At 51.1% G+C, this 20,726-nt stretch overlaps 7 protein-coding genes across 7 annotated transcripts; 3 read left to right on the forward strand and 4 right to left on the reverse strand.

Moving 5' to 3' along the window:
* Positions 1-658: 658 nt before the first annotated feature.
* Positions 659-2,226, forward strand: GUITHDRAFT_166094 (hypothetical protein; the record flags this gene model as incomplete). The annotated part of the gene is made up of 5 exons (XM_005821968.1): positions 659-680; positions 806-873; positions 1,040-1,978; positions 2,023-2,134; positions 2,177-2,226. The coding sequence occupies 5 exons, from the start codon at positions 662-664 to the stop codon at positions 2,224-2,226; spliced, it is 1,188 nt and encodes a 395-aa protein (XP_005822025.1).
* Positions 2,227-2,257: 31 nt separating this feature from the next.
* GUITHDRAFT_166095 (hypothetical protein) lies at positions 2,258-5,310 on the reverse strand (the record flags this gene model as incomplete). The annotated part of the gene is made up of 8 exons (XM_005821969.1): positions 2,258-2,515; positions 2,610-2,709; positions 2,809-2,842; positions 2,893-4,353; positions 4,403-4,518; positions 4,732-4,809; positions 4,838-4,937; positions 4,982-5,310. The coding sequence occupies 8 exons, from the start codon at positions 5,308-5,310 to the stop codon at positions 2,463-2,465; spliced, it is 2,271 nt and encodes a 756-aa protein (XP_005822026.1). The 3' UTR covers positions 2,258-2,462.
* Positions 5,311-6,510: 1,200 nt separating this feature from the next.
* GUITHDRAFT_155595 (proteasome subunit alpha type 5) lies at positions 6,511-8,166 on the forward strand. The gene is made up of 5 exons (XM_005821970.1): positions 6,511-6,540; positions 7,216-7,297; positions 7,343-7,635; positions 7,685-7,898; positions 7,952-8,166. The coding sequence occupies exons 1-5, from the start codon at positions 6,527-6,529 to the stop codon at positions 8,066-8,068; spliced, it is 720 nt and encodes a 239-aa protein (XP_005822027.1). The 5' UTR covers positions 6,511-6,526; the 3' UTR covers positions 8,069-8,166.
* A 187-nt stretch (positions 8,167-8,353) lies between these two features.
* Positions 8,354-9,708, reverse strand: GUITHDRAFT_118799 (hypothetical protein; the record flags this gene model as incomplete). Its single annotated transcript, XM_005821971.1, has 4 exons — positions 8,354-9,267; positions 9,316-9,427; positions 9,470-9,586; positions 9,634-9,708. 4 exons carry the CDS (start codon positions 9,706-9,708, stop codon positions 8,354-8,356), a joined length of 1,218 nt encoding a protein of 405 aa, XP_005822028.1.
* Positions 9,709-11,588: 1,880 nt separating this feature from the next.
* On the forward strand, positions 11,589-12,482 carry GUITHDRAFT_155596 (hypothetical protein; the record flags this gene model as incomplete). Its single annotated transcript, XM_005821972.1, has 4 exons — positions 11,589-11,920; positions 11,969-12,095; positions 12,141-12,318; positions 12,364-12,482. Coding segments are annotated over exons 1-4 (521 nt in total), but the record flags the coding sequence as incomplete, so codon positions are not given.
* A 2,507-nt stretch (positions 12,483-14,989) lies between these two features.
* GUITHDRAFT_118801 (hypothetical protein) lies at positions 14,990-15,796 on the reverse strand (the record flags this gene model as incomplete). Its single annotated transcript, XM_005821973.1, has 4 exons — positions 14,990-15,049; positions 15,098-15,171; positions 15,228-15,357; positions 15,401-15,796. The coding sequence occupies 4 exons, from the start codon at positions 15,794-15,796 to the stop codon at positions 14,990-14,992; spliced, it is 660 nt and encodes a 219-aa protein (XP_005822030.1).
* A 1,242-nt stretch (positions 15,797-17,038) lies between these two features.
* Positions 17,039-18,813, reverse strand: GUITHDRAFT_146804 (hypothetical protein; the record flags this gene model as incomplete). Its single annotated transcript, XM_005821974.1, has 6 exons — positions 17,039-17,098; positions 17,121-17,190; positions 17,366-17,409; positions 17,458-17,551; positions 17,594-17,897; positions 17,979-18,813. The coding sequence occupies 6 exons, from the start codon at positions 18,811-18,813 to the stop codon at positions 17,039-17,041; spliced, it is 1,407 nt and encodes a 468-aa protein (XP_005822031.1).
* Positions 18,814-20,726: the final 1,913 nt, after the last annotated feature.

The following is a 20,726-nucleotide window of genomic DNA, read 5'->3' on the forward strand; positions in this document are numbered from 1 at the left end:
TGTACCCCTATACTTGTACCCTACCCACTAAGAATACTTACCCCTACCCCACGTGTTTCATTTCCATGCACCCCCCACCCTCCCCATTCGACGACCCCTCCTCACTCCAAGTCCACATCTCCTCTTTCCTTCCTGAAGCCGCGGCGGCATGTCGGACGGAGATCAGCCCAGGAAGCTAGCCCCCCCCTCCTCCTCCCCTCCCCCTCCCCCTCCCCCCTCCGCCCTCCTCGCTCCTCACTCCTCCTCGCTCCTCCTCCCTACTCCTCCCTACTCCTCCCGCCTCCTCCGTCCATCTTATCCTCCTCGACTTTTTCTCTTCTTCCTGACAAGATTGCTTGAACGTTACCTGGTCTTTCAATGTTTGCTTGCTTGCTCACTCTGCTTTCCTACATTCTTCTCTATGCAATCTGCCAGTCTGTCGATCGATTGCGACTTATGCTGAGGATTTGAGTTGTCAATGCATGTAAAAATGGATGACCCGTTCGAAGCCCTGATATCTCACATAAGATGAAGGGAGTGATGAATTTGGTCTTGTTGCTTGCATGATGCTGCGAAGTCGAGATTATGATGCTCTTGAGATGAGCGATTTGCATATGTTTTACTGTTAGTGATCGTAGTGGATTGTAGGAAGAGGAGGAGATGGGATGCTGCACCAACAGAAATGGAAGGAGCTGCAGCTGGTAATGCCTTCAGACGAGTCATCAAACAGTTGGTTTGTGATCGTTGTTTTAGTGTTTGCTGCTGGCTTGGCGTTAGCAATGCAGCTTTGGTAGGTTTGGGTGATTTGTATATTTCTCGTCACTAGGTAATGGCGGCGGGGCCTCCGCTGGTGCAGGTTCGTTAGGAACCGCAGCGTCAGCTCAAGATGCAGCGGTAAGATGATGAAACCAAGAGAACCTTCTCTGTATCACCCTCACGCTGTTACCTTCCTTGACTGGGAGCTGTGATCCTTGTCTTGCTTGACTTCTTCTGATCTGACGTTTCCTAGCTCTTGTCTGTGGGTTTGTCGCCTTGTCATTGCTTGACCCTTTCAATGCAGGCGAGGATCAATGCCGCTCTCGCGGGTCAACCGGTTCCTCCCTTGCCTCCTGGAGGACCTGCGACAACACCGGCAGCGTTGCAAGCGGCGGCGGTGGCGGCGGCGGCGGCAGCGCAACTTGCTGGGGGTTTCAAGACAACTGTCAAAGTTGTAGAGATCAATGGATCACCAGCCTCGCAAAGGAACATTCTTACTCGAGGCACATGGCAGAAGGAAGTGACTGCCAAGAGTGGAGCAGCAGTCGTCACCAAGGGAAAGTTCTACTCGCCTGAGGAACTGGCGCAACGAAAGGATGGCGATGAAATCCCTCTCTCGTTGGAGGTATCAGCGTTTGACGCGCGACAAGTCGACAAGGCTGTAGATTTGATCCGGGAGATTATGAACGATACGCCGCTGCCGGACCCGAGAGCGCTTTCGAAGCAAGTGGCAGATGGGTTTGCCGTGAAAAAGGTCTTTGTTGGACTGGAAGATGCTCCTCCTACTTTCAGCGTCATCGGAAAGATTCTTGGACCCAAAGGCTCATACCTGAAGCACATCAACACGATCTCTGGCGCTCGGGTTGACCTGCGTGGGAAAGGCTCTCGACAGCTGCCGGGGGTACCAGGAGCTGATCTTCCTCTGCACATAGAGATCTCGTCTCGGGTGGAGTCTCAGGTGGAGGAAGCTGTTCGTCTGGTAGAAGACCTCGTCGGGACTGTCAAAGCAGATTACGAGAAGTATAAGAAATCGCAGGAGAGGAACAACTTCAACTCCATGATCCCAAAGCCTCCGCTCCCTCCAGGGTGGGAGCAGGCGTTTGATCCGAGCGGAAGGGTGTACTACATCAACCACAACGACAAGACTACCTCCTGGACGCCTCCGGTCATGCCTCCTGGCCCAGAGGCAGCACAAGGATACCCAGGTCAAGTCCCTCCAGCTGCAGGCTACTACGGATACCCGGTAAGCTGCTGTCTCTTCCCCCTATCGCCTGATCCCTCCAACAGGGCTACGACCCCAACGCCTACTATGGAGCTTACGGCTACGACCCCAACGCCTATGCCCAGTACTACAACTACTACGGGCATGGCACAGCCGAGGGACAAGCGGCTGGTGAAGGTCAGGGAGGCCAGGAGGGACAGGCCCCTGCTGGACAAACAGGTGGAGAAGCGCAGGGAAGTCAAGCAGCTGCAGCTCAACCGCAGGCGTGAGGTAGGGAGAAGAGGAAGATCGATACATGTTGACGTGATTGAACCTTTAAAGCATCTTGAAACTTTTCCTCCCTTCTCCTCGTCCTCCTCTGATAGAGATGATTGTCCACACACCACCTAGTAGCCCAGACCATGTGCAGGAGCGTCATCTAATGCCTCCTTTCTCCACAAGCGATCCGTTGAAAGCAATTTCCAGCTCCTGTGCAAAGATCAGTCTCCTCCTCCACCCCACTCATCTACGACTCTGCGCGTTTCCGTCGACTCCCGCTGAATCGTTTCTCCTCTTTCCCTGCACAGACCGTCAGCTTTCGCCCACTTCTCCCCTTTCCCTCCACCTCCTTCCTTCCCTCCCCTCTCCCCATCACTCCCCGTGCTCTGCTTACCCGACATGAACATCCTCCTCGTAGATGATGCTCGGCAGCCGCAGTCGATCGTCTCCAGCCGAGAACTGGACGATTTCTTAAGCCCCTCCTCCTCGTCCTCCTTTGCAACTTACAGATCTCTTCACGCGGATGAGTTCGTTCCGATTGAAATCCTGCAAAGGAGGTGATGAGAAAGGAGAGGAGGAATAGGCATCAACACCTCGTCGTTCTTGAGAGGATCAAGATTCTTGCTTCTGCATATGCAAGTCAGCAACATCAGCGGGGGAGGGAGGACGGAGCTCACTTGGCCGTAGGAGTGAGAGGAGGGCTCGGCGGCAGATACTCGTTGAGAGGCGATACGCGTTGGCGCATGTCGAACATGCTGGAGCCGGGAGAGTGCATGTCCATGCTTATCCTCGCATGCTCCAGTATCTTGGTGGTTGACAGCCGAAGCTCTTCCTCCATCTCTGGGAAGAAGGGGAGCAGCCGCGCGTAGTCCTCTCGCTCCAGCACGTAGAGGGTCCCGTCGGTCTGAGCTCGGATGGTCGTCGTGCGGATAGTGCGGTGCTGCAGGGCGATCTCACCGAACCATGCGCCGGGGCTGAGGCTCTCCAGGACTGTGACTCCGTCAGGAGCGATGACGTTGAGGATGCCCTTCTCGAGGAGGAACATCTCCTGCCCGATCTCTCCCGAGATCATGATGTCGTCACCCTGCAAGAACGTCTCGGGCTTGAGCACCTGAACAACGCTGAAGACGAAGCCCTTGGCTCCCGTGTTGAGGAAAGGAACACCTCGCACCAGCTTCTCCGCGTTGTGCATGGTGAGCTCGCGGCGGAGGCTTCTCGAGACGTACTCGAGCACCTCCTTCTCGTCCGACCCTCCGTTTGTCATCCACCGCATCTCCATGTACTCCCTCACCCGCTGCCGCAGCTCCAGCGGCACCTTGCGCCTTCCCATGTAGTGGTTGAGCCTTTCCACCTGCCCCATGTACCGCACCCTCTCCGCGTCCATCTCCATGAGGAGGCTAATGCAGACAGCGATGAAGGACGAGTAAAGGACCGAGCCGGACAAGGAGCAGATCACCGCCAGAATGTCCTCCGGGTACGTCGAGCCCGTCGCTTGATCGTGACCGCACATGAACGCAACTGCCGTCCTCAAGCCTCGCAGGTAATACCTGGCTGTGCAAGTTGTCGATGCCATGCAGGAGGGGTCTCCTCCCAACGCGTTGCCTCCTGTGGGCAGGTCGATGATGCGATAGTCGCTGTTCACACTCGTCCACACCCAGCACTCAGCACAAGTAGTCCAGTGGAGCCAGATGAAGCAGCAGGAGATCCAGACGATGATCTTCCACATGAAGTGAGAAAGTCGAACGTCCAGGTTGAGCTGCAGCACTTGGACGATCCGCGCGAGCCTCGAGATTTTGAAGCAGCGAAGGATCTTGGAGACCCGCGCTCCCTTCACCATCGAGTTCTCGGTGAAACCCGTGAAGGCTTCGGGAGGAAGTGACGATACGAGGTCCAGTATAAGCCATCCTTTGGCGTAGAAGTAAGCGACAGGCCGGTAGTGCATGATCACCCTTTGCTCCTTCTTGTCGATGTAGCCAGTCAAGAAATTCAAGATGATATCGAGCATGAAGAACACAGTGACAATACGGTCAGTCACATTGAGGAAAGATGACGGAGATGTGTCGTTTGTGAAAGCGATGCTGACAGGATCAGAGATCAGCGCATAAGCTGTTATGATGAACATAAATCCATCCCAACTCCTGCAAAACACGTTCACATCCAAAACAAAATAAGTAACAAATTTGTTACATGCGAGCAAATGAATTCGGGTGTAGCGGGACTGCTCCAGTCTGCAAGAATCTTTGGAAGGCATTCAATTCAGGGTCAGTGAGTTTCTGAAGGCTTTCTCGGAATTCTTGCAACTCCTGTGAAATGCATGAGAAATGTCGCCATCACAATCTTGAGACTTGAAATCATCACGATCATCTCATGCGCCTTATTGTTATCATGACCTCCATCATCATAATTCTCCTCCTCCTCCTCCTCCTCCTCATTATCATCATCATCATCATCATCATCATCATCATCAACGACAACTTCCTCGCAACCATAGCGTTTCCTCTCGTCGCATGTCCAACCTTGTCATTGGTTATGGCACTTGTCTGGCCTTGACTGCAGCCTGACGCCACGCCCTCGGCAAGAAGAGCTGTGTCCTCCTGCACAACATCTCAGAGCTCCCTTTACCATCCCTACCACTCGCACTTTCTTCAGCACAGTCTCGTAGCAGGACAGGGAAGTGTTTTCCCTCCTCAGGGTTTGTCTCTTCAGGAAAGGATTCTGCAGGCTGCGGCAACGTCTCAGTCACCAAGAGGTCATCCCAATCAAAACCTCATGGACTTGCGGAAAGACAAGCGGTCAGGCCGCTTGCTGAAATGTCCATCGTCGCCGGGGTCCGTGTGGCTATGGCGAGCGAGACTATGGGACCTCAAGACGTCGGTGTTGACGTCCAGGGACGCGGCTCGTCCGAATTCTTCTTCCCTTGCTCCCTCATGGAAGGATGTGTGGTGCACAATCCTCTGGATGTTTCGACTCCGTGGGATGTCCATGCTATGAACGTGCCTGTCCCCGTGTCCGTTCCCTTGCGGCTGACCCTCCATCCCGCTATTGCTTCTCCTCAAGGCCGGAGCCTGGTTAGAGTTGACCTCTATCTTGTCCATGTCTTGGTATACCACTTGTTTAAATCATCTCACCTCATCGTCACGGGGCTGAAAGAGGCAACGGTGGTCAGAACGACTCCAAGCTTGCTTCTATTCTGTGGTATTCTATTCTTGGCGTCTATCTTCTAATTGTTTCTTGCTTCCATCATGAGCTGTGTAACTTGTCGTCACAAGGCTCAACTTCATCTTCCAGCGTCCCCCCTCCCCCCCCCCTCCCTCCCTCCCTCCCTCCCTCCCTCCCTCCCTCCCTCCTTCCCTCCCTCCCCACCTCCCTCCCTCCCTCCCTCTCTGACTTCCTATCACACACACATTCTCTCTCTCTCTCTCTTTATCACTCTCTCTTACTCTCCAACTCTCTCTCACTCTCTCTCACTCTCTCTCTTCCTTGTTTAAGTTTTTTTCTTCTTTTTTCCTCTTTTTTCATTGCTCTAACACCTTCTTCCCCTCCACATGTGAACTCAAATACTACCCCACCCCTCCATCGCCATTGTACCCCACCCTTCGGATTACTGACCTTTCACCTCACTACCCCGGTGCCGATTGTACCTACCCTTCACAACCACATCAATCTACTACCCGTTGTGGATCATTTTGGTATCAAAATACCGGTTTATTGCACACATATTTTACGGGTACATTGAAGATGAATGCTGCCCTCACCCCTACTAGATTGTGTACCCTCTCAATCTTGTATGTTGTCTGCCCATGGAACAACGAGCAAAGGGGTTATACCACCCACCAGTTGTTGCGTACCCCTTATTACTTACACCCCACCCATACTAATGACTACCCAACCCCCAAAATCATGATCTCTCCCCAAGGAACAGTCACCCCACCCACGGTCCACTACTCGCTATCATCATACTCTCCACCCCTTCAACTTGATACCCAACTTCTTTTGTCCTACCGTACCCCACAAGAAACCATCACCCTCTGAATGTACCACCTCTCCTTCCACCACCACCCTCCTCTTAGAAGTCCATACCCCCTGATCATCCCACCCTCCCAGAGCTTGATCCCGGGAATTAACCCACCCCACCCACCCATTGACTTCCTTTACTTCATTCCGTCCCACATCCGATCCCTCCCCTCATCCCCGCCCTCATCCCTCCCCTCATCCCCTCTTTCCCATGTGAAGAAAGTAACGATATGTAACGTTAATCAAATAACCGTCGAGTAGACACTGTAACGGAAAAGGACAGGTCAACAGCGCGCCATGTTCTTGACGAGGTAAGGAAGGGAAACTTGAGGGTAAATGGCGGGGGTGGGGGGGGGAGGAGAAGGATGGGAAGGAAGGGAAAGGGGAGAGAGGGAGAGATGAGAAGAGAGGAGGAAAGGAGAAGGAGAGGACAGTCGCTGGGGGAGAGAGAGGAAAGAGAGGAAAGGGGAAGAATCCGACTGGTTGGTGCGAAGATTAGAGTTGAGGAAAAATGAAGAAAGTTGGGTTCAAGGTGCATGCCGATGAGCATGGTTGTGAATGATATGAAAGTGCTTGTTTTACCCTCTATGCGAAAGGACGGCGAGAATTTTCATGTCAGTTGTGGAGCTGACATTTATTGCTGTCGTGTCGAAAAATTTAAGTTTTATCATGTGAGGATGATGCTCGAGGAATAACCTCGCAAAGATTTTGGAAGCCGTGTGTAGAAGAAAGCTGATGCAGGGCGAAAACATTCATGCTCATGTGTCGATGTGATTTGACATGAATAGAGCTCGATGTGCGCTTTGAGGAAGGGTTTGTGTGTCATGATAAGCTTGCGATGAGATGGGGTGAGAGTGTACAGTGAGAAGAATATCAGACCGTGATTTTTGTTTGTACTGGATGAACATAGATGGATTATACATTGATGGTACATAGGGAATGCAATCGAGGAACACACAATCTTGATCTGACGGCCACCGTGCCAGGAGTGAGTATGATCGTGGAGTGAACACATTTTCGCCGGAGGGCCGTTTGTTCCAGGTGGAGTATGCGATCGAGGCCATCAAGGTTGTCCCTCACTTCCCCCCTCTCCGTCTGATGAAAGCCCTGCAGTTGGGATCTACGGCCATCGGCATTCAGACATCCGAAGGAGTCGTGCTGGCCGTGGAGAAGCGTGTGACTTCTCCTCTGCTTGACCCCACCAGCATAGAGAAGATCATGGAGCTTGATAGTCACATCGGATGTGCCATGTCTGGCCTCACTGCAGATGCTCGAACACTAGTTGACAAGGCGCGGGTGGAGACACAGAATCATAGGTTTACCTATGATGAGCCCATGACTGTGGAGTCTTGTACACAAGCGATCTGTGATTATGCTCTTCAGTTCGGTGAAGAAGGGGCGCCAATGTGATACTTGGTTCTTTCCCATCCCTTGCCTGGCTCATCTCCTTGACAGGTCTCGCCCCTTCGGTGTGGCGCTGCTGGTCGCAGGAGTTGATGAGTATGGACCCTCGTTGTTCCACACGGACCCGTCAGGAACTTTTGTAAAGTACGAGGCGAAAGCGATTGGTGCGGGCAGCGAAGGAGCTCAAACGGCCTTGCAAGAGTCTTACAGCAGCTCCATGACACTTGCCGAGGCTGAAGTGCTTGCACTGTCGACATTAAAGCAGGTCGTTGTGTGAAGAAAGTGTATTTTTTTTCATGCCTAAAAGAAACGTGGCAGGTGATGGAAGAGAAGCTGGACAACAAGAACGTCGAGCTCGCGTCTGTGCGATCAAGTGATGCAAAGTTCAAGATCTACTCAACGGCGGAGTTGGAAGCTGTTATTGAAAGACTCTGAATGAACCGGAAGACCTGAGACAATGTCGAGATGATTCCCCTTTAACTTTTTCCTCGGATCCTTGCGACTGATGAGTGTTTGGGTCAGAAGAAGCTGCAGTCAGGAGAGAGGCGAACAAGTGTCTGGCTGCTTATCGTTGACTGGCTGCTTATCCTTGACTTACTGCTCACAACCAAGGTGGCAGAGGCGCACGAACATGACTGGACCAACGAATTCTCATGTGTAGCGATTCATTTTGAGATGATAGAATTTACAAGGCTCCTCTCACTTGCCGTGTCCTTGCCCTCACATCAAAGGCTCTAGTATGCCATCGTCATCCAGATAGCTGTGATGCAGGTGCCCGATGTCCTCGTGGGCATTGTCGAACCACTCCACCATGCAAGTGAAGGGAGAGTTGGGCCTCGAGCAAGGATGCGCGTCCGCCTCCTTCTCGCTACTATTGACGCATCCTGCTAGAGCAGCCACAAGGTCGGCGTCACTGCAGGCAGATGATCGAGCATGCGGCTTCGTCTCCGAGCACGCGTCAGCTGCCAGCGCTTGCACGAGCGCGTCGTCGAGGTCGGAGATGGGCATCGGGTCGCTCGATCGAGACGCTTTAGACGTCGAGCCGAAGTTTTGCTGCGCAGCCGCATCGCCGTCGTGACTTTTGGCACACTGTACGAGAGAGTCAATCATGTCATCGTCGGATATCTTCGAGGGCCGTGCAGGAGCTTGCGGCGCCTTGTCTGCAATCTGATGCTGCGCCTTCACACTCTGCCGCTCCAACTTGTCCTTCTTCCCGAATGAAAGGATTTCAACCTTTGTGTGGCCATTCTCCTGATGAAACACGATCTGCGCCCCTGCTGATAGCTGTGCTGCGATCTCTGGAGGCAGCGACAGCTCAAGTTTGACTGTCCGATCCTCGTCGCTCTGTGTGTGCCCTGAGTTCGCTGGTCGAGTTTCTCTGCGCTCGCTCGCAACATCCCTAAGGGTTTGACTCTTTCTGCTTGCATCATTCGACGCGTGCAGGTCTTCTGCGATCATAGACACGTATGTCGCACCAGCATCCTTGGCAAGTCCTTCCCTTGGGAGCTCATGCACAGCTCGACATGGAGCGGTCGGACATTCCTCAAGCACATCGCCAGCCAATTTCGATGGGCAGAGTGACTTCCTAGGAGAGTGTTCGGGAGTGGAGAAAGAAGACTTGGAATGAGGAGATCCTGTTGTGGCTTAAGGTCAGCGGGCGAGGGCAAGGGCCTTAGTTTTACCATAGGTGTGAGGTAACTCCTCTCGCTCTCTCTGCAGTTTCTTCAGCTCTTGGAGAGCTTTCATGCGATCTTGACTGTCTTCAGGGCTCTTGAGCTCTAGAAGTTTGATTTTCTACAGGTAGTGAGGATTCCCAATGTTCAAATACACCTTCACCTTTTCTATCATCTGCATCCGACGATATGGCCAACGGATAATCCCATGCTGACGACAGACTTTTTTCAACGAAGAAAGACATATGCCAAACTGCTTGGCAACTTCTTTCACTGGCAACTGCGCCAAGGTTGTTAGCTTTGCCAACTCGACAACTTTTCCATCACATGAAGAAACTCGCGAAGGTTCTCTGCCGTAATACCCTGACCTGATGGCAGGTTCTTGGGAGAGGCAGCTGACATTCTTCGCGTTTAATCGACTGTTGAAACGCACATGGATCAGATGGTCACTCCATTCAGAGTGTCTTTCTCTCAAGTCACTCTTCACCTTCCCTAAACCCTAAATCCTAAGTACCTTCTTTACTTCTCATTTACCTTTGCTGATTCATTCTCTTTCTCATCACCTCAAGACCTCATACAGACCTCTTCATCTTGTTCTAATCACCTAATCATCTATTGTCACTGCGTTGCTGTTAAATTTCACCATGCATCATGAACCTATGCTGTTGTGTCACTCTCGCTGCTGCCATTGGCGTAGCTCAAATTGATCACCATGACGATCATAATCATCTTCGTCGTCATGGCATCATTTCTCATCCCTTGATTAATTGCAACATACAACAAGTAAAGTCAACGCTCACTTGCCGCTCCTGGTTTCTCAGATTCGGTTAGTAATGCAAGACTGGATCCTCAATCTGCATTCTGCGTACATAATTCAGCGCTAGTTGAGCTGTACTTGAGGCCTTTGAAGAATTGTGCATAACTATCATCTTCATTCCCATCTCCTGCCGCTCTTTCTTATCCTATCATCCTCAGACAACCGATCGCTTTCTCTGCATGTTCCTCTTCCCTTCCCACTACCCCTACCCTGCACCTACATAGATCCCTACCCCCCTCCATGACCTGTCTTGACTACCCCACCTGAGTACCATCGATACACTCTATGCTCTAACCGGTACTGAAGCACCCGACCCTCCTAGCATTAATAATTGCCTCGCTTCTAGGAGAGGTGACTCTCCCTACTACCCTCAGGACCGGACCCCCTAATCATACTACCCTACCCCCACAAAAATCTTTAACCCCCTCGGTAGATTCGGGCCAGTGGAATCGTTTGTACCCTCAGCAAGTCTTTAGTTAATTTAAGTACTTGAAATGATTAGTTACCCGCGCCTGCAGTGCGTTCCGAAGTTCACATGGCATGCCGGTGACTCTCGGCGGCGGACTCGGGAGCTCAGCTCGGAGTCAGCACTGCCGCGACTGATGCCATCCGCATGATCATCCGAGTCGCGGATTCTCGCCCGGCCGATCAACTCCCATCCTCAATGATAGCTCGTGCCGCAAGAGCCGCAATGATCAGATTGAATGAAGAAAAAACCGGCCGCGGGCGGCTTGAAAGTTGAACAGCGGCTCCGGGACTCCGAGGCTTGAAAAAGCAAAGGTACCGGCCCGGTAAAGCGGAACTTCGAACGGTACTCCAGAGTGACTACTAAAGCGGTGTGTGGCAACGTCCGAGTGATCGGACCGTATCGGACCGTGCGGTCAAGCCTTGAAGACTGGAGGCCCTGAGGCCCTCGACGGACCAGCCGCAGTCACCCGGTGTCAAGTTGAGGGCAGTCCACAGCGGCTGGTAACTTCAGCGGCTCTTTCACAGGCTAGCTGATGGTGCCGCGAGTGCGGACCGTTGAGGGATCTGGGCCTGCATAATGGCCTGGGCGAAGTTTCAACTCAGTCTCGATACGGTCACCGATGACTTGCCTACTGCGCAGGCACAGCAACAAATTAGACAGCGAGGAGACTGCCGTAATGACTACATTCTCCGAAGCAGCTGCTTGTTCGGGCGGGCCGGGCCCGCGGCGTCGCCGCCCCGGACAGTACCGGGTCTCCAATGGACTTCAAGTTTACTCAAAGTTAAGCTAATTTTAAATATCGCAGTACGAGCGAGTCCGACAATCACCACCTGGCTGATGTATTATTACTATTATATATGGTACAGATAGATAACTAATCAAGAGTTATATGGAGCAAAGTCTTGTACCTGATATGCTGTTCGGGACCTCTAAAATTGTACCATAAATATTATTAAGTAAATATATTGGTAGTGTTTTTTTGTAACTTCTTGTGCTGTTGTGTCTCTTCTTACAACTGCGAGATAAGAAATGGTGGCAGTAATGCTCGCGTTCTAGAGGCGACTCGCCACTTCCTGATACACCTCCCCTTCTCTCCTCTCTCCTCTCCGCTGCTCTTTTCCTCTCTCCTCCTCTCCACTCCAGCATTTGCTTTTCCCCTTGTTCTTGAATTGTTTAGTCCATTTCCCCCTTCTCCACGCAATCGCTTCAGCACGACGTACATTTGCGAACCATGGCCTGTGAGATTCTGGGATCGCGACTTGCTCTCTTCATTGTAAATGGCTTGACCCTTATCTTTGGATGCGTCCTCATTTTCTACGGTACCGTGGGTAGGGCAGACGCATGGATGTACGCGGTTCGTTGATCTGCACTGGCAGGCTATATCCGGATGGGTAAAGAGAAGACAGTAGGACATGTCACCAATGCTTTCGCGCTTGTCATCTCCATGGGCACCTTGACGCTTGTTGTCTCACTTTTTGGCTTGATCGGATCATGCTGTGCAAGGTGAGATCATTTAACAATCTTATGGGTACCTGAGCAGCGCGATAGACCACCAAAGCTGGATGAAGAAGGAAATCCAATAGAGATGAAGAACTGGAAGAAATATTCTAACAGGATTTTGATGGTTTACTTCACCATTATCATGATTATCTCCGCGTGCTTGCTCTATGGTGCCCTGCTTTGCTTTATCTGGAGCGAGAAGGCAGCAGAGTACACCACTTCATACGTAAGGGATGTGAAGGATGAAGACTACGCTAACGTGCGCTTGCAGTGGGATGTTCTCCAGCAGATCCTTGAGGGAACATCGTGGGATCCGAAATCCTTAGGAAACGCTATGAAAAAGAGCGCAGCTGCAGCTGGAGGGTTCTGTCTGCTCTCCATCTTCTTGAATCTCCTCTGCGCACATTGTAGCGCGATGCTGATGGGATACAAGTACACGGCTCGGAAGACGGTCGTCTTCATCAACCTGACCGGGTTTGTTATCGGTATCTAATCCTGGCTGCTACTTCTCGATAGTGACTTGCCTGCTGCACAGGCACAGCAACTGTCATCATCGCATTTATGCCCTCGACGAAGGAAGTTGGGGTGAAGAACAGTTGGCTTCCTTCCGTGGTCGGTACCTTTGGCGTCCTTCTCATGTTCTTTGCCATCATTGGCGGATACGCTGCTTTAAGATTGAAATCGGTGTGTGGCAATGGAGAGTTTGAGTGGATGGTGGTGACTTGCTGGCAGAGCTTGCTGCTGCTCAACGGGATCTGTTTGTCTGTGATCTCCATCATCTTCTTTTCTTTTGGGATCTTCTGTCTGGTGGATGCCAAGGATGCGTCAAATCTGCTCTCAAGCCAACTCTATTGTGATCCTGCTCCGCCCTTCCTAGCAACCGCTGACGATGGTCTCAGCTATCAAGACTCGATTTGTTGACGTGTGTCCGGAGTGTTGTGTTGCTCCTGATTCTCCTCTCCCCAAGTACTGCACCAAACCTCCCGACAATTCCTCTCTCATCGTCATCAATGGCACGATCATCTCGCTGGCTGTAAAAGACACGGTCTATTGTTGCAAGGAGATGAGGTTCTTCTTCTACTTTCCTTTCTTGTGTCCTTGAATGTTGACTATCTGCCAGCCAATCCGACTTCGAAGGTTGCTGTCAGAAGGTGAAAGCTGTTCTCCTTCTCTAACATCTCTGATCCTCTCCTGCAGAAAGCTGGTCTCCTTGTGTGGAACAACCTCAGCTTGCTCGGCGTGACTTGCACAATTTCCTTCATGGCCATCCTCATGAACTTAATCGGCAGCTTCTACCTGTACGTCACTCCTGCCTGCCTCTTCGTCTCTCCGTCTCCCACTGACCTTCAGTCCTTGTTTGAAACGATCATGCAGGTACAGGAAGATACGGCGAGAACTTGCTGAAGAGGTTATGAAAGGAGAGCTCGATGGGCTTGAAGGAGGTGATTTCAACGACGAGAACGTCTCTAGGTAAGAGCTGCTGCTTCACCGTCGGACAATCACCTCATACTCCCACAGGTCCCACAAGTACCGTGCGCAGGAGCCTGATGATGACTTGTAGTTTGAGTATTGTTATGATAAGTAAATGAAACCGAATCTCTCCTCCTCCTCCTCCTCCTCCTCCTCCTCTTCCTCGCTGGTGAACTACGATCATAATCATCCCTGTGCGAGTATCTCGCTTTCACGTTCTGCCTGACTTTCAGCAACGGTAAGCAGCATGTCACAACCTTCACCCGCGATTGACTGGCACAAGACGGCTGCTTGCAAAAGCCGCCCAGATGCCTGCAGGAATGTCAGTGCTAGGAGGAGGAGGAGCAGCGGGCGACTTGATGCAGGGACTTGCTTGCTGCTTGTGCGGCGACCGAGAGACGGGAAGAGAAGTTGAGCATACGATCATGATCCGCCTTGACGCATGTCAAACCGACGGCTGATAACAGCCTCCTCTACCTCGAGTGACTGGCATCGACTCTCCCAGGCAAACTCCGAGCCTTTCCGGTCCATCGCAGACACTGAAGCCCTGGATGTTGTCGTTTGCTCTCCCTCCTTCGGGGGTTGTGTCGGCAGGGAGGAGGGGTGGAGCATGTCGTTGCAAGAAGAAGTTGCTGTTTCCTGTTAATGTGTATACCTTATCATGAGTTCAATTACAGCTGGAACTAAGAACTTGGATGGAGCCGCTCCGGGGCGATGAGCTGCTCCTGCGTCACAAGTAAGAAGGTCACTTGCATCGATTCTTGTTGCTTACTCTTTTCCTGCTAGCCTGATCGCTCGCAAAGCCTCAAGCTGCCGCAACTCTTGTTAGAGACTCTGGCAGTTTGGTATCAGAGTACGCACGCGAGCTTCTCGCTGATTCATGACTTCCTTCAATGACTGCAGTCAATGGGTGAGCAGAGAGCGGGACAGGGAGGGCGAGGAAGAAGGATTTCAAGAGCGGGACAGGGAGGCGAGGAAGAAAGATCTCAAGAGCGGGACAGGGAGGCGAGGAAGAAAGATTTCAAGAGCGGGACAGGGAGGGCGAGGAAGAAGGATTTCAAGTCTCCTAGCATCACCGCTTGAAGTCTTGTTAAAGAGGTGAGGCATCCAGACAGACTGGCAGGTAATTTTTCCCAGCTTTGTGAAGATCGTAAGGAGTAAGAGAACAAGATTCAGAGTGAGCGAGAAGACAAGAGGGCTCACGTATCATGCAAGTGATTTCTTCTGTTCCTTGTGAATGCTTGAGCTGGCCTCTTGTCGTCCATGCAGGGAGGCATGTCAGCTTGTCCACCTACGTCTTCCATGATCGCTCGACCTGCGTCTCCGATGATCGTATGGTTGGTCATCTCGTCCTCAAGCATGCTTCTTTCCGGTCCCCTGCTACTTGGATCCTACGAGTTGACAAGTCAGGGCCTGCAGGAGATGCATCATGATCTTATGACGTTCTCATCATCTTCAGATAAGTCGCCCTTGAGTCTTTCACATAGCTGCGAGCAGTCTACATCAAGCTACAAATTTCACGTTCTCTTTCTCACGTGTCCTCCAATACTGTCTGAGTCTATTGAGCTTGAGACGGGCTTCACGATCCATCCATCTGTCGAATGCTCACCTGCATTACCTCATGTCAGGTTTGAGTCTTGTTGATGTAAGAAATTTGACACAAACCAGCAGCTTCCTCCTCTTCTCCTTGCGCTGTTGGCTCAGGCGGTTGGTCGGGAAAGAGTCCAGACCCAGAGGAGTTTTCAGCTGAGTTCCACATGTCGCTTATGACCTGAGGAGTGATCTTTGCCAATACCTGACGCTGGATCAGGAAAGAGTGGCCGGTAAGATCGACAAACCTTGACAACCTTCTTGTGGGGCCACTTGTGTTGGAACGCGTGATTGATAACAGCACAAACAACAGCTCGTTTGGGGAGAGGCAGCTTGACGCATCGCTGCATTATCGCGTCACTTCCTTCCTCTTCAATGGACGGGGAGGAGAAGAGAACAGTCTCGTCAAGGCATTTGGCATAGAGATCTTCGGTCCCGGCTTGCTCTTCTGTTGCTGCCTCTCTTGCTAGGGTGCTTCCTTCCAGGTCTGAGTCGTCGAAGGGGTTGTAGTGGGAGGAGGCCTCGTGAAAGAGAGTCTTAGCTGTGATGGGCGAGAGGCTGCTAGGAGAGGAGGACGGGGAGAGGTTGGGGGTCTGATCAGCCGCCATGCCGTCGCTCGCTCCCTTGGACCCCAATTCTCGCATTCAATCGTTTTTTAAAAAATCGAAATGAAAATCGTTTAGGTTATCAGTTTAGGATCGCGCAGTTTAGATCTAAACCAAGCGTACTGATAGATGACTTGTTCTGTTCTTCCTCTCATCAGCGGGTAAACAGTAATGTATTTCGTATACCTGTGAGCATCTCATTCTAGTTGTATTCTTTTCATTCACATCGATGGGCTTGTCATGGTGCCGTACAGCAGTTCAGACGCGCTTGAACTCCACCAGGTACTCAGGGTATGTCTGTCGGCTTTCGTACGCTACAACCTTCTTGTACTTGACCAGGCCACCTCGAACTTGCCAGCAAAGAGTGAAAGGGAGATCTTTTCAAAAGAGTACTGGGAATTCTTTTCAATAAAGCTCTCTTGATGAACGCCTCCTTGCCCTCATAAAATCACAAGGCCAATTGCAGCTCTCACCGAACAGAGTCGTTGCTGTTTACCTCTGCACAGGAAGGGACGATCGAGACCAGTCAAATCAAAGCAAAACGTGTGGAGATTGGCATAGCTCCTCTTCACAATCTACTTTCCTTCACAATCTACTTCTTCACAATCTACTTTCCTTCTCGTTCGGTCTTTTTTCTTGTTTTCGTATCTCTTTTGATATTCTTAAAGCAATGTCTAGCCGTCAATCTAGCCTTCATATCATTCTCAAACTCTCCAGTTGACTTTTCGTCTCGGTCACTGACTGCAAATTTAATGGAGACCAGACGCTTTTCCCGCTTTTGGAGAACGAGAGAAAGATTCCATCTCCCATTCCCTCCTCTTCCTCCCCCCCCTCCTCGCGTTCATCAGGATCAGCCTGTGTGTATAAAAGATCACATAAGAGATCACATAAGAGATCACATATGAGATCACATATGAGATCACATAAGAGAGATCACATATGAGATCACATAAGAGAGATCACATATGAGATCACATAAGAGATCACATATGAGATCACATAAGAGATCACATATGAGATCACATAAGAGATCACATATGAGATCACATAAGAGAGATCACATAAGGGATCACATAAGAGATCACATAAGAGATCACATATGAGATCACATAAGAGATCACATATGAGATCACATAAGAGAGATCACATAAGGGATCACATAAGAGATCACATAAGAGATCACATATGAGATCACATAAGAGAGATCACATAAGGGATCACATAAGGGATCACATAAGAGAGATCACATAAGAGAGATCACATATGAGATCACATAAGAGATCACATAAGAGAGATCACATATGAGATCATATATGAGATCACATAAGAGATCATATACGCCTGGTCGAAGGCAGCGGCATACCTTGAGGAAGATGTATCCCCTCCCAACCGTTTCTATTCGCATCTTCTTCAGGTGCTCTTCCCATTCTAATCTGAAGTCAATGTCAAAATTTTAATCTTCACTCGCGTAGCCTTTGCCCATTCCTTTCCTGTTTCTCCTCCTCCTCCTCCTCCTCCTCCTCCTCCTCCTTCTCCGTCGCATTTTGATTCATGTTACTCTTGCTTCTTTCTCTTTCTCTTTGTACTTTGCTAGTTTTGCCTTCTCACCTTTCAACTTTGTTTCCAGCTCGGGCTTCGCTGTATGTCGCAGGCTAGTGAAATCTTCAACAGGTTGCTTAGCTCAATCCTTCTCTTCTCACCGTGTACATATTCTCCTCCTTGTCTACGTGTACTAAGCACCTCCATCTTCGTCTTCCACGGCTTTCGCTAAGGGGAGACGATTCGATCAGCCACCTGCTCGTCTGTGAGTGGAGGTCAACCGCACTCGCCCATCACCTTTTCATCCTCTCTGGAAGGAGGTGAGCACAAAAGATCTCCGTTACAATCGCTACTCTCCCTCCAGCAGCCAGGTGGCGGCTTGCCCCGGTAATGATCCTTTTGAGCACTGCTTCTCCATCTTCTCCTCCTGCAACAAGAATCAACCGAATCTGTTTCACTCTCGTGTTCTCATTCCGACCGTCTGCAAAGACGTTATATCGCTTGACCCGCTTTTTAAGATCAAAAGGAACAGGAACGAAGGGAGGATTCGACAAGATGACGTTAAACCTTCTCTGCGACATCACAACCTCACTTTCAGAGCCTGCATCACGACTGGTGAGAACGGACGAATCTTTTCCTCACATCAGTCACATCACATTTTCTTTTGAGCATCTACACTTACCCATCTCATGTCCCATCTTCTCGTGAAAGTCATAGAGATCACCCTGCAAGACCTTCACCCGTGACGCAACTCCGTTGATCATCGCATTGAACCTCGCAAACCGAACGGCCCGTTCATTAATGTCAACACACGTCACCTGCTTGCCGTACAGTTTCGCTGCTGCAATCCCTTGGATCCCACTCCCGCAACACAGATCGAGCACTGCCTCCTCTTCCCTGCGAGGAGCATGATGAACTAGACCGAGGGAGTCGGGCCCGATGTACATGACTGGCTCTTCTTCCAGCGCGGCAGAGCATGGAGGCATGAGATCTGTCACCATCAGCAGTCCCATGCTCTCATCTGAGCTCTCTCCTCGTAGCAGAGCAGAGGGGTCGACAGGAAAAATCTGTACATGAGGTACTAACAGTCCTGGGATAGCGGGAGAGGGGCCGACGAGCGACAACCTCGTCATGGCGGAGAGAACTTGATCGCCAAGAAGCTCTTGCACCTGCTCCACTGGAAGAGAGAGGCCAAGGAGGAGCATGCGGATGATGACGTCTAGCTCGTCTCGCGGCGATGTCTGCATGCCAAGCAGATGTGCATGTCGATGGTCGAACCTCCGCCGCAAGTAAAAAGGCCCCGCTGTTTTTGCTCCAGCAAGCCCGAATCTCTGTTGTACGTTTGCTGCTGTGTACCCGATGCTTGCCAAGAGGTCTCGCAGGACTATAGCGTCTCTTACTGATTTGTTCTCTTCCTTCTCGTCGACTTTCGATGAGAAATCTCGAAGAGCATCGTTGATCCCCGTTGAAGTCACAAACTTCCCGTCCCACTGCGCCCAATCCGGTCTCAGTGACATGGCTATGCTGAAGTGCAGGAGCGCTTTTTGGCGATAGCTTGGATCCCTCTGTGTGAGCAAGGAGGAGATTCTAGCTGCATGAAAGTGACTCGCCGCGTCTCTAGGATCGGTTTTCAAAATGTCGGCAATCTGATTCAATGCTTCTTCATACCTTCCCTCATCTTCCATCGACAGAGCCTTCACGATTCCTCCATCATCTTCTAGGCTTCTTTCAGGAGGCTCACGGAGATTTGCGATAATGAGGTTACGCGTCCTTCTTCTGGTCCTGTCATCCCGACCTAGGAAGCATCTCGCGGGCAAGAAGCAAGATCTTTGAGAACAAGAAAGAGTTGAAGTGGAAGACAGATGCTTATGCAAAGATGGAGAGAAGGAAAATATGGGAGATGTCATCGTCATCGTCATTATCATCGTCATCCTTCTTATCCGCGTCACAGTGCTTCGCATTTTGCATGAAATCAATGGTTTAGGGTTTCTAGGTTTTAGGGTTTCTAGTTTAGTTAGGGTTTAGGGTTTCTGGCGCCAGTTGTGGTAGTAGTAGTCGATTTTATTAGAATGCTAGATAAGTCGTATCGGGTACCTTCCCGGCCTATTCTAGTCTAAAGGGTTCTCACGCTTGGCAGAGCGGCCCTTCTTGGATCGCCATTTTTGGCATCCAGGATTCGATCGCTGTTTCGTTGTTTCCAGGCTTGGCGGTTTCCGTGTAACCGTCTACCTGTCCATTTGTTGCGCTAAGTCCTTGTCCCTTCCCTTCCTGTGGCGCCAGGTATTCCAGGCAGCGACGGGTATCATAAGTTCCAGGCAGCGACGGGTATCATGTTCCAGGCAGCGACGGGTATCATAAGTTCCAGGCAGCGACGGGTATCATAAGTTCCAGGCAGCGACGGGTATCATAAGTTCCAGGCAGCGACGGGTATCATAAGTTCCAGGCAGCGACGGGTATCATATTCCAGGCAGCGACGGGTATCATAAGTTCCAGGCAGCGACGGGTATCATATTCCAGGCAGCGACGGGTATTCCAGGCACCAGCTGAGCCAGGCACCATCGCCGGGTATTCCAGGCACCAGCCAGGCACCAGCGCCGGGTATTCCAGGCACCAGCGCCGGGTATTCCAGGCACCAGCGCCGGTATCCAAGTTCCAGGCACCAGCGCCGGGTATTCCCGGCACCATGGCTGCACGCGCGGTGTAGGCCCCCGGAAGCCGCCAGGGCGCGAAGGAAGCTGCGAGCAAGAGGTTCGTATAGTACAAACAGCTTTCTAAGCCTGAATGGTTCGCAACATGCTGTATCGGAGATCATGCCAATACACGCTTAAGGGCGAGCTTGTGGATGCCTCTGTCTTCGCGAAGCGTTCTGGCAGGGAAGAGAGGACTTCGCGATGCTCACATGTACAGCTGTGAACTTGCGACCATCGATCGTGACGAAACCTTTCTGGCCCAGCGACCAGCATGCCTGCCAGCGGCTGGAGTTGTACCGCTGCCAGGGACTGGCGGTACGCCGGTACATGCCAGTGAGCATTTAGAACGCGTGACAAACTCGCCCGGCAGAAAAAAGCAAATTTTGTGAATTAGCTGTTTTCGATCGCACAAAAAACAATGAATATAGCTCTGATGATCCAGTTTTCACTATCTGAAGTTCGATTAAGTACCTATGATTCAATTCTAGTCCTTCATACAACCGTTTCACACTGCGCGACATGGCTGCAAGCACTTTCATGGCGATTTCCCAGATTTTGTCATCTTCAAGTTGTCTTATCTCAGCAATGGATGGGTCTCTTCTTGTGCGGTTTTCATCAACGGAACGTGCCCGTCCTCCTCTTTCGTATGCCACCATTTTCGCGCCCTCTCCGTTTCGGAAGATGCTGTATGAGGGTCTTCAAATCAGGGCCCGAAAGGCCCTCAAGGGGCCCTGTGTCCC

Source organism: Guillardia theta (assembly GCF_000315625.1).
Source record: "Guillardia theta CCMP2712 unplaced genomic scaffold GUITHscaffold_134, whole genome shotgun sequence".
NCBI classification, from domain to species: domain Eukaryota; class Cryptophyceae; order Pyrenomonadales; family Geminigeraceae; genus Guillardia; species Guillardia theta.

Excerpts from the sequence above, each read along its gene's own strand:
- GUITHDRAFT_155595 (XM_005821970.1), top strand. Across the intron at positions 7,298-7,342 it reads ATGCGATCGAGGCCATCAAG|TTGGGATCTACGGCCATCGG; the intron begins GTTGTCCCTCAC and ends AAAGCCCTGCAG. Across the intron at positions 7,899-7,951 it reads CACTGTCGACATTAAAGCAG|GTGATGGAAGAGAAGCTGGA; the intron begins GTCGTTGTGTGA and ends GAAACGTGGCAG.